At 49.3% G+C, this 10,866-nt stretch overlaps 1 protein-coding gene across 1 annotated transcript in view; it reads left to right on the plus strand.

Annotated features, from left to right (window-relative positions):
- The window catches only part of LOC109892713 (nuclear receptor-interacting protein 1), a 56,093-nt gene extending 46,466 nt beyond the window's left edge, over window positions 1-9,627 (plus strand). The window contains exon 2 of the mRNA XM_020485442.2: window positions 2,939-9,627. Within this exon, the coding sequence (XP_020341031.1) occupies window positions 3,414-7,301 (3,888 nt within the window). The 5' untranslated portion in view covers window positions 2,939-3,413 and the 3' untranslated portion in view covers window positions 7,302-9,627. The remainder of the gene's footprint in view (window positions 1-2,938) is intronic.
- The last annotated feature ends 1,239 nt before the right edge of the window (window positions 9,628-10,866 follow it).

The raw sequence follows: 10,866 nt of genomic DNA on the forward strand, positions 1-10,866 counted from the left end.
TGCCACCAGCCGAGAATATATCCGGTTTTGAACATGCTGAAAGTATGTAGGCCAGAATGCCAGTTCATTTTCAGGGTCTTTCACATTTGTGGAATTTTTTCCATGGTCTGAGTCTCAAGCACACACACACTGTCTCGACAACTAATCTTGTGCGGACACACAATTCAGTCCCATTCAAAATACCATTTTCCATAACCCCTAAACCTAACTCTATCCCTAACCTGAACCGGAAAACCTAACCTTAACCTAAACCTAAACCTAACCCGAGCTCCTAATCCTAACTCTAAAACTAACCCTAGCTCCTAAACCTAATTCTAACCCTAATGCTAATTCTAACCTTAACCCTAAAACCCCAAGAAATTGCATTTGACCTTGCTGGGAATATTAAAATGTCCCCAGTTGGTCAAATGTTTATTTGTTTACTATTCCATTATAGTTAAACACTGCCACATATACACACACATACACACAGGTCTCTAACTAAGTGACTATGTTAACTTGACAGTACACATGTATTTACGTGTTTACTGCTCCTACCAAAAGCATTCATTGTGTTCCTTTTTTAATTGAGTTAAGCCCTCGGGTCGGCCAGCATGGCGGGAAAATAGACCTAATCCTGCCATCTAAGATTAGCAGGACAGCAGACGTCAGATGGTCTGTCGCTCCAGTCCAGGGGGTGAGCAGGTTGGCTTTTGTTGTGGTCAGATTTGGGTCAACAGCATAAAGCTGGCCTTGAACTGTAATCGACGCTGATTGGCCAATCTCAATTAAGTCATTTCTGATCTTGGCCATTCGTGTTCCTTGGCCAGACGTGTTCCCAGACGTGTTCCTTAAATCCTTGAGTTACAGGCTGGGGTTCCTTTGCTTTTCTTGTTCCACCCTAGTATTTAATTGCAGGCTGTCGGTTGGGCTAGCTGATCAACTGTTATCCCACAACTAATTCCCAATTATTTTCAAGGTTGCACTTTGGTGGACTTTATAGTTGTGCCAACCTGTGGACCTGGGCCATCCCATGAGATGAATTTCACTCAGATTATAGACAGCCTACTGTGCTGTTGTTGATCCTAGCTGCTTCATTACGCATATTAATATATAGGTTAGACTGATTGCATCACTGACCTCCAGTCATTATGATGAGCTATACTGTCCTGTACCACGGTTAGTCTGCATCATCACTGACCTCCATAATTAAGGGATAAGGCTAAATCCTATCTGTCCTTTCATTGCGACCCATATTATTTAGGTTAGACAGCATCATCTATGACCTTCATCAAAATCAAGGGCCTCATTGTAATCAAGAGGTTCACTATACTGACTCCTGTCGTTGTGACCCTGTATGTCGTCCATCCGGCGAGTCACACCGAAGGTGGGGAGAGACGTTAGGGGTCAGGGAGAGACGTTGGGAGTCAGGGAGAGACGTTGGGGGTCAGGGAGAGACGTTGGGAGTCAGTAAGAGACGTTGGGGTCAGGGAGAGACGTTGGGAGTCAGGGAGAGACGTTGGGGGTCAGGGAGAGACGTTGGGGGTCAGTAAGAGACGTCGGGGGTCAGGGAGAGACGTTGGGAGTCAGTAAGAGACGTTGGGGGTCAGGGAGAGACGTTGGGAGTCAGGGAGAGACGTTGGGGGTCAGGGAGAGACGTTGGGGGTCAGGGAGAGACGTTGGGGGTCAGGTAGAGACGTTGGGGGTCAGGGAGAGACGTTGGGAGTCAGGGAGAGACTTTGGGGGTCAGGGAGAGACATTGGGGGTCAGGGAGAGACGTTGGGAGTCAGGGAGAGACGTTGGGAGTCAGGCTGGCAAGAAGGAAGGCAGCTGAGGTGGCGGTAGAAACTCTGTATTAATTAACCCTGATGGGCCACGGCTCTGACTGTGTGACGTGGCCTGTAACCATGGAGACCAGCCTGACAGGGTTCACACTGCGGGTCTCTTAGGACATTGCCATGTCAACTGACAACAGTGGTCCGTCGCCTGAGTGTCAGTGTCTTGCCCTCCTGACAGTGGCACAGCCACAGTGTGACAGGTGCACCGGATCCACACACACACACACACACACACACAAATAAACAAACACAAAAACACACACACCTGGCAGCTCGACCGAGCCATATCCTGTCTCTTCTCTGTGGAGGCCAGTGTCAGTACTGAGGAAACCTGTGCTGGCTTTGTACATAATAACCAGGCTCATGTCAAGTCAATGCAGTTCTGGTTTTGTGGAATACCTTGTCATGTCATTGACAATGAGAGCTGAAGTGCAGGTCCATATCTTGTCCAGACAGGGATCAACTGAGGCAGGTGGTGATAAGGCCAGTGCTCTCCATAGGCACCAGGGCAGCCAGGGCAGCCTCTCCCAGGTGGGAGAGCACTGAGCCACTATACCCTTTGTGGCACTGGTGTGTGCGTGTGCGTGTGTGTGAGAGAGAGTGAGAAAACGGAGGCAGGGTAGTGTTAGGTGCTCAAGTGCAGGAGGAGTGGTAGTAGGGAGGGAGGAGGGATAATCCACTCAAATGACAAGCTGTATAAGAAATTATTCACAGCTCTCACAGGCACTTCACTTTTGAAAGAAAGCACAGACGCATTGCAACGAGGGCCTTACAGCTTGAAGACCAATGTTTAGGTAGTGGTAGTGGGGTAGTGGGCTTGAATTTAAAAATGTGAATAAAATCTGACCCTAATCTACATTTGTCGTCATCGATTCAGTTGAAATTAGGGATTAGGGGTTACCATGTGCAGTCAAACTGAAATGTTGCCAAGTAACAGGCATGGTGGACAAGGTGTTGAAATGAATGTGATGTAGTGCTGTAAGTCCCTGCTTCTCACGCTGTTACTCTCTCTCTCCCAATCTCTCACTTTCTCCCTCTTTCTCGCTCTCTCTTTCCTCTCTCTCTTTCTCTTCTCCCTCTCTCTCTCTATGTCTCTCTCTCTCTTCTCTCTGCTCACATAGGTCCCCCCTCTGAGATCAAGTGAGCGGAAAGGCACCACGGAGTGAACCGCCCCCAGGCTTCCTGACAGACAGACATCCGAAACATCCGCAACCACAGAATGCATCAAAATCACTGTGGTGGTGAAACCCGCTGACTCCTCGTTCCTCGCCGTTCGCTGCATAAGCTTGGACCCGGGCATTCTGGGAGCATCCGGTGTCACAGGCACACAGCAATGCCAGTGACGGCTGGGTGAGAGCCCCTAAATGGCTCCGGTCATGGCCACAGTTTCTTTGTGTTAGTGTCATTTTCCACTTTGGAGAAGGGAATACTGTACATTGAGCCAGTGGAATCCAGAACTTGTAAAATACTCTAGAACCTGCCCATGTGCATCCTCACCTCTTATCAATATCTGGAAGTTCTGTACCTGATGACCTAGTGGACCTTGTTATTCCCAGTAGCAGTGCTGAACCATACGAGGGGATCCTAGTATTGAACATGACTCATGGGGAGGAGCCTGGCCCTGAGACACACACGGATTCAGCTGTTCTAACTTATCTGGAAGGTTTACTGATGCATCCTGTGGCGGCTGGGCCTGGGGCCACGGCAACCCGGAGATCGGAGGCTCCCCACGGGCACGGCAACCAGATGGAACAGGTCAACAAGGCGGCCCGGCCCTTCCAGCTGCCCAGCCACAGCCCTGCTATTGCCGCTGTTCAGAAGGCTGGCAATGGGAACAGTCCCACACTGCACCATGGGGCCTCCCAGAACCTGAAGAAGGCCCGGCTGCTCCGCTCAGGGCCCTGGAACGAGCCTGGGGCCCAGAGGCTAAGCTCCCCCCCTGTGGAGCTGAATGGCCAGGGAGGAGGAGGAGGCGGCCTGCAAAACGGGGCCCTGGAGGGCTCTCCTCACGCTGGGGAGAGCACACTGCTTGCCTCCCTGCTCCAGTCATTCAGCTCCAGACTGCAGAGTGTGGCCATGTCGCAGCAGTCCACCAAACCCCCCAGCGAGCACTCCCCGCCCACCGATCCCCCTCCTGCTGCAGACAAGGAGCAGCTCCCCTGCTACGGAATGGCTTCCAGCCGCCTCAAGGGCTTGATGAGGAAGACCAAGCTGCAGAACCACAGCAGCACGCCTTACAGCCGGCGAGGCCACAGCCACGGCCACAGCCAGGAAAGGTCCTGTGAGTCCCCCCGCTCGGTGCAGAGCAGCACGCCTCCCTCCGCCCCCACTGTTGCTGCTGCTGCCACTGATGCTGTGTCCTGTGCTGAACGGCTCAAAGCTGTGGCCAACCTGGTGAAGATCCGCTCCAGCCCTGCCCCCTCTCCCAAGCCCAGTGTGGCTTGCAGTCAGCTGGCCCTTCTGCTGTCCAGTGAAGCCCACCTGCAGCAGTATTCCCGGGAGCACGCCCTCAAGGCCCAGCTCTCTGGACGCTCGGCCAGCGAGAGGCTGGCCGCCATGGCAACGCAACAGACCCAGGACAAGAGACCGCCCAGCACAGAAGATGCTCCGCCCACCAGCGCCACCACCACCACCCTAGACGTGCTAAGCTCCTTAACCTCCCAAAACGGGACAACGACAGCAACACTCCCCCGACTGGCACTAAACTCCAGCTCCAGCCAGCAGAGCCCCTCCTCAATGCTGCCAGTCCACAGCTCACCACACCCAACCCCCCCTCCTCTGTCCCTCACCCCCAACACCCAGACCCAACCCCAAACCCCCACTAGGGAGAAACGGGGATTTGATTCGCGTGCCACCAGGCCCCCCCAGACCTGCAGCAGCCTGCTCCTGCTGCTCCTCAACAACCACAACAACCAGAAGCAGCTGACTAAGAACGGGCACCTTGAGGACGACTGCGGGGTCCTGCCTGCCAGCCGCGGCTCCTCCGTTACTTCTGACAGTGAGTGCTCTGTCCAGGAGAAAAGCCTGGCCAAGAGAGAGGAGAGCTGCAGCGATGCAGAGATCTCCTTCTCCAGCTGCTCTCCTATTGACCTCTCTATGAGGAGCAGGGCTAGCACCAGAGCTCCAGAGACCAGGCCTAAAGCCACCTCCTCCTCCCCGTCTGCTTCTTACTCCTCTTCTACTGCTTTCTCCTCCAACTGTTCTTCTGCTGTTTTCTCCTCTGCCCCCACTGTCTTTTCCTCTTCCTCTTCCACTACCGCTTTCTCTTCCTCCTCTACTGTTCACTCCTCTTCCTCCACCACTTTCTGTTCCTCCTCGTCCTCGTCCTTAGACAAACTTACTGAGTCCCTTCTAAACAAGTGGAAGCCGGATCCCTCCGGGCCGAAGGTCACCCAGGTTAAGAAGGAGCTTGAAATGAGCCCAGACCTTAAATCCCAGCCCAAGGTCACTCTCATGCAGCTCCTTCTGGAGCGCAGGAATAACGACAAGGTAAACAAAATTGTGGTTAATCCAGATTTGCAGCATGACGCAACTCTGTCCAGTCTGTCACGGGTCCCACTTAAATCACTGGCCCCATGGGAAGAAGTCAGGATACAGAGCCCTCTGGACAGACCAGGCCCAGCCCTTCCCATGTACTCTCTCAGCCGAGACCCCAGCAGCACCCCGTCCCCGTTCTCCTACACCTCTCCCTATGTCCAGTCTAGCCCTCTGGATCTATGTAAGTCCAAACCCTTCCCTGTTGAGAAAGCTGCAACTGAGCCGGCGTTCAGCGCCAGCAAACTGTTACAGAACCTGGCCCAATGCGGCACCGCCTCACCCTCCCCGCCCATGGTTCCCAGCAAAGTACCCAGCCAGGATCTGGAGATGGGTGGTGGCAGGCCTCTGGCCCTGCTGGAGAGGCTCAACGCCCCCATCCAGAGGAACACAACATGTACCCCCCTCTCAGACGGGCCCTCAGGCAGTGGCACACCGTCGTTCAGCCGTTGGGGGGAAGTGTCGCCCCCAGCATCCCAGATCGAGAATCTTCTAGAGCGTCGCACGGTGCTGCAGCTCCTGCTGGGAGCAGGTTCCTCCTCTACCTCCTCCGTGGCCTCAGCCACCCACAGAGACTGGTCTGGTGGGAGGGGCAGTGTGGAGACGGCGGCAGGGGGATGCTATGAGAAGCCCCCTGGCACTTCTGTCATCTGTGACAACTCCAACGGGCCTACGGCAGCAGACGTCAAGGTCAAAACTGAACCGGGGGAGGAGGGCCTGGACCTGTTGTCTTCTGCTGTGTGTGAGGATGTGACGAGCCAAAAGAGACGGGGAGGAGGAGCAGGGTATAACTACAGGCATAACCCATTCTCTGAACCCCAGCAGGACCTAAAAACAGAGCCCCGGCCCACAGAAGTCATTGCTAAATATGGCCTCCTGAGCCAGCTCTTAAAACAGCAGAGCGCTACCTACTACACCAGCGCTGCACAACTGCAAACAGATCGCCGGCCCAGCCCTGTCCATGTAAAGGAGGAGCAGAGAGACTACCACCACCAGGGGCCCAGCCCTAAAAAGATACGTCTCTGCACGGAGCTGGCTGAGAGCCTGAACAATGGCAGCCCTCAGCGGGCAGTGGTGGACAGTGGAGGCAGCTACAGCTACAGCAGCCTGGTTCACAGCCTGGTCCATAAGCAGATACAGGAGGAGCCTGACTACCACAAGGCCCTGAGGGGCCCTAAAGTGGAAGAGACCCCAGCCAGGAGCCCCAGCAGTGAAGCTCTCTTCCCTAGGGAGAGCCGGGGCTTCAATGTGCTCAAACAGCTGCTCTTGTCTGACAACTGTCTGAAGGAGCTGTCCCAGCATCCCCGGGGGGGACCCAGCCCCTCTGTCCTGCAGGCCAACGGTAAAGCCAATGGGAGCGTCCTTAACCTCAATCAGCCGGGCTACAATCACCACAACCTCCTCAACCTCCCTACCCTGCCCTGGCACCACCCCAACCCCCATAACTCCCTCAGTTCAGGGCCTCCCACACACCTCAGACCACAGCCAACAACCCCCCCAACAGGGGACAGCAGCCAACGCTCCCCCTGGGGGCGCCACACTGCCCTCCCACCCCACCAGGACTCGCCCAAACGGGACCCCACTCCAGTGAAACGGGAGCCAGAGAGTCCAGGGCGGTGGGCAGGTCGGGACCAGGAGGAGGAGGGCTCTGATTTGAGCCCAGACTCCCCCCGGCTGACCCGCTCCAACCCCATCCTATACTACATGCTGCAGAAAGGCAGCGCTCAGCTGAGGAGGGAGGGGAGGGACCAGGCAGAGGGGACCCAGGGGTCAGTGCCAGGGGGGGTGAGGGTGAAGGAGGAGCCGGGTACTAACAGCAATGATGCCTACAACCACAGACTGAGCTCCACCACCACCTCCACCCAGCACTCCTCCCTGTCCCCTCCCTACAACAACGACAAGCACAGTCACAAGAACTATAGGCTGAGTGACTCATCTGATAAATGGTAGTTTTATGAACGAATTACTTTTATGAACTAAAACATAAAAAAGACACAAGGGGGAAAAGATCGCAATGTTTCTTTTTTTTCTTCCTTTTTTACTGACTTGCCAAATTCATTTGTAGTTTAATGAGAAGAAGTAACAGCAAGTAATGCAGGAGTGAGGATTTTGAAAGAGAAGAACAGAGGAAATGAGTTCAAGGCATTCGTTTCATTATTGTATCATAATTCTAGATGGCTCAGGTTACAGGATGGGTGGTACGATATAGCTCTACTTCAACAGAATGTCAAATTATGTGCACCAAAATAATCGTCAAATTTGAACGTTGCCCACTGGTGATTTCCATACAGTATGTATTTCACATTCTCAAATGATTGAAAGACGGCACCATTCATTTTACTCCAATGATTTGTGCCTGTATTGCACACATATCACTATTCTGTGTCCTCTTTGTTGCTACTCGTAAAACATTGATGAAGAACATTTCCAGCTACATTTATTATTGATGACTCCAAAAATGTTAGCGCTCAGTTCACTGCATATTTATTTATTTTTTAGATTAACAGAGAACATCACTTTTAGATCAGACTCTAAATAAAGTCATACCGGGGCACGCACAGCAGTACATTAAAATGTACACGTTAGAGACATTTTTAAAACAAAACCTTGTGAACAATGTTAATCAAATCCACTAAAGGTACCTAGAGTTCCATTCTGTTTGAATGCTCTGTATTGGTTGCTACTGTAACTTCTCCTCAAGTGTGATTTAATTTTTTGATCATCAGTGAGTCAGCTGTCAACTGATAGACTGGGCTCATGTGGTCACAACGCATTGCATTTTGCTTTGATCTGGAATGAACTTGTTGGGGCTTCGTTTTGACAGTGCAAATGCAAGGTAACATTGTCTTAATAGATGGTAATACAACGGGTAATACAGCTATCACTAAATAGTAGTAGTAGAGGGTGTTTTAAAACCTTGCCGAGCCTACCTGTGGGGGGTATACAGGTGCGGCGCAACAGTTAAAAGACTGCAGTGTCTGCATAACTGTTACATTCCAAATGAATTCTAAATTAACACAGCTCTCTCACACATACTTCATCTTGATTTTGAAATATAAATGAATATTCTGAAATAAATAATACAGTCTCATTTGATATTGTACCCCTGAGTTTGCACTGTCAAAGTTTAGCTCTTGGTGACCTTAAAAATAATATGTTTATGGCATGTAATGAAAAACTGTCAGTGTTGTTATCCGTTGAGAATTTGACAGTTTGTGAAGCTTATTTTGTGTTTCTTGATTCTCGTGCTTTATGGACACCATTTACTTTTTTTTGCGGTTTCTTAGCTCATATTAAAATGTCTAAATATTTGCATGGAAATAAAGAGAAAACCGCAGGTACATTTGAAAGCAGCAGGACATGACGTGAACCTGCCACCCAAGAATCATTGAGATATTTTTGGTGTCTTTTGAGGGCTTATCTGATGTCTAGCTCCTTATTTTGATTGTACTGTTTCTGGTTTCAGTTTCACACACTGCTGTCATGCATTTAGTCTTACATGTGCTATTTTTTTATACATATACATATGAAGTACATATGAAGTAGATGTTTCTTCTATTATTAAAACATTTTCACAATGGTTAAACATATTTGTGTAAATAGTACTTTCATTATGAAAGATAACTATTTTGTATTGTTGAAGAAAAATATATGACCCTAGTTTTTAATGCCCTGAAAAATGTAAATATGAATTCAATGCCTATTAATGTACATACATACAAATGGCAAAGGATACTATGCCCGTTTTTTGGTTGGTTTGTTCTTTGCATGTGTCTATGTGGTAAATGATAATCTATCTTGCGCCGTGTTGTGTAATACTGTCTGACTCTCCTCACTGCTGCCTGTTGCATGCAGACGCATGGGAACTACCTGTGTATCCCTACTGGTGATGGGGCAAAATGTCAAGTCTTAAAATAGGTATTTTTATCACAGAGAGAGGGTCATTTAGAACATGAACAGTCCCTAAATAACCACAGACTGCTGAGCAAGTGGAGAAAATGTGTGAAAAATAAAACGTGCATTGAATATTTTAGTGATTTTATTTTCTGTTACTGGTTGACGACAGAGCTCGGATGGACGGCGCTTGAGGGTTTTAGCGGATGAATGAAGTACAATCATCATTGTGCATCGTGCATCTGAAACATGCATTTGTAGCAAAAAGATGTGTTTTGTTTTTCCATGTGACAACCTGAAACATTATTTCATTTTTTATGTTTGAATTTTTTTGGTGTTCATTTGCACTGATATCTCCAAAATAAAGTACTAAAATGCTTGACTGAGTTATGCTCCTGTTTCACCTTCCCTAACTATAATATGTCATTATATTACTACTGTATTTCATATTATTTATTTAATGGTTTATTCCTCACACATTGAATGGTTCTTATTTATTTGTTTTAAATTTCTCTATATTCCCACGCACATAAGGTCAGTGTCAGGGCGAGTCAGTTGCTGTTCAGTTTCCTCATTCATAGTCTATTCTGAGTAATGTGGACGTGATCTATTTTCTGAGTTCAGAGAACTTTGATTCTGAGTTCTTTGCCAGATCTTCACAAAGGCAGGAAAGGCATTGAAAAGAGTGAGGACAGGAGTGGAGGTCAGCAGATGTGCCCTAGATGCATGCATCATGGTATACCCTTTGAAGCTGAATCCACATCACATTTCTTCCTCAGACTAAAATAGATCACATTATATTATCGCCATAAAACCTGAAATCCTGTTTTCAGACATTTCATGAAGCAGCAGCTCTGCTCAGGGACAGAAAACAGCCCTTAGTGAAAGAGAAGGAAGAGAAAGAGGAGAAAGATTTTTTAAAGGTGCAAGGAAGTTCACCCCAAACTTTCTTTGTCCCTGGGTCCTGAATGTTGAAGTCCACTAGGTGAACAGTCAGGTTTTTGTCCGTCTGCAGACAGTGCACTTTTGAAATCCTGCTTGGTTTTCTAAGCAGCCCTAGCCTGACTAGCTTCCCCTTTATTTAATCCTCCCCATGACTGGCTGCACTCTCTAAACTCTCAGTAACCTTTCCCCTGGGTGAACTTCTCCCTCCCAAGATCCTTATCAAGACCTGAACTGCCAATAACCCCTCCATTTCCTCCCACTGCCATAACAGCGGTGAGCATAAAGGAGGCAAATCACAAGTTTAAACCGAGGTCAAGGTGTAAAACTTGACAATCGGCTGTTTGTCTGTGCTTCCCCCTTTGATTTCCTGACCTCAGCATGGGGCCAGCAGGATGTGAACGCAGCACAGCAGGTCACCAATGATAAAACTGAGTCAAACAAGGCCTTTTGATGTCAAGAGAACTTGTCTTTTCTCATAGGCTTGTCAAAGGCCTCAAAAACAAGTTCCCGGTGTCATTTAAAAAAGCTCACAGCGTGAAATAGCTCACAATCGATGATTGTGATTGACGGTGAACTTCTTCAAGCTTATAACACATGCCGTAATTATCCTCACAGCATGAAAATTATCAATGGTCAATTGCTCGCGCTTTGCTTCAATTCTGCTTCCAGGTTATTA

This window comes from Oncorhynchus kisutch, linkage group LG6 (assembly GCF_002021735.2).
Source record: "Oncorhynchus kisutch isolate 150728-3 linkage group LG6, Okis_V2, whole genome shotgun sequence".
Lineage (NCBI taxonomy): Eukaryota > Metazoa > Chordata > Actinopteri > Salmoniformes > Salmonidae > Oncorhynchus > Oncorhynchus kisutch.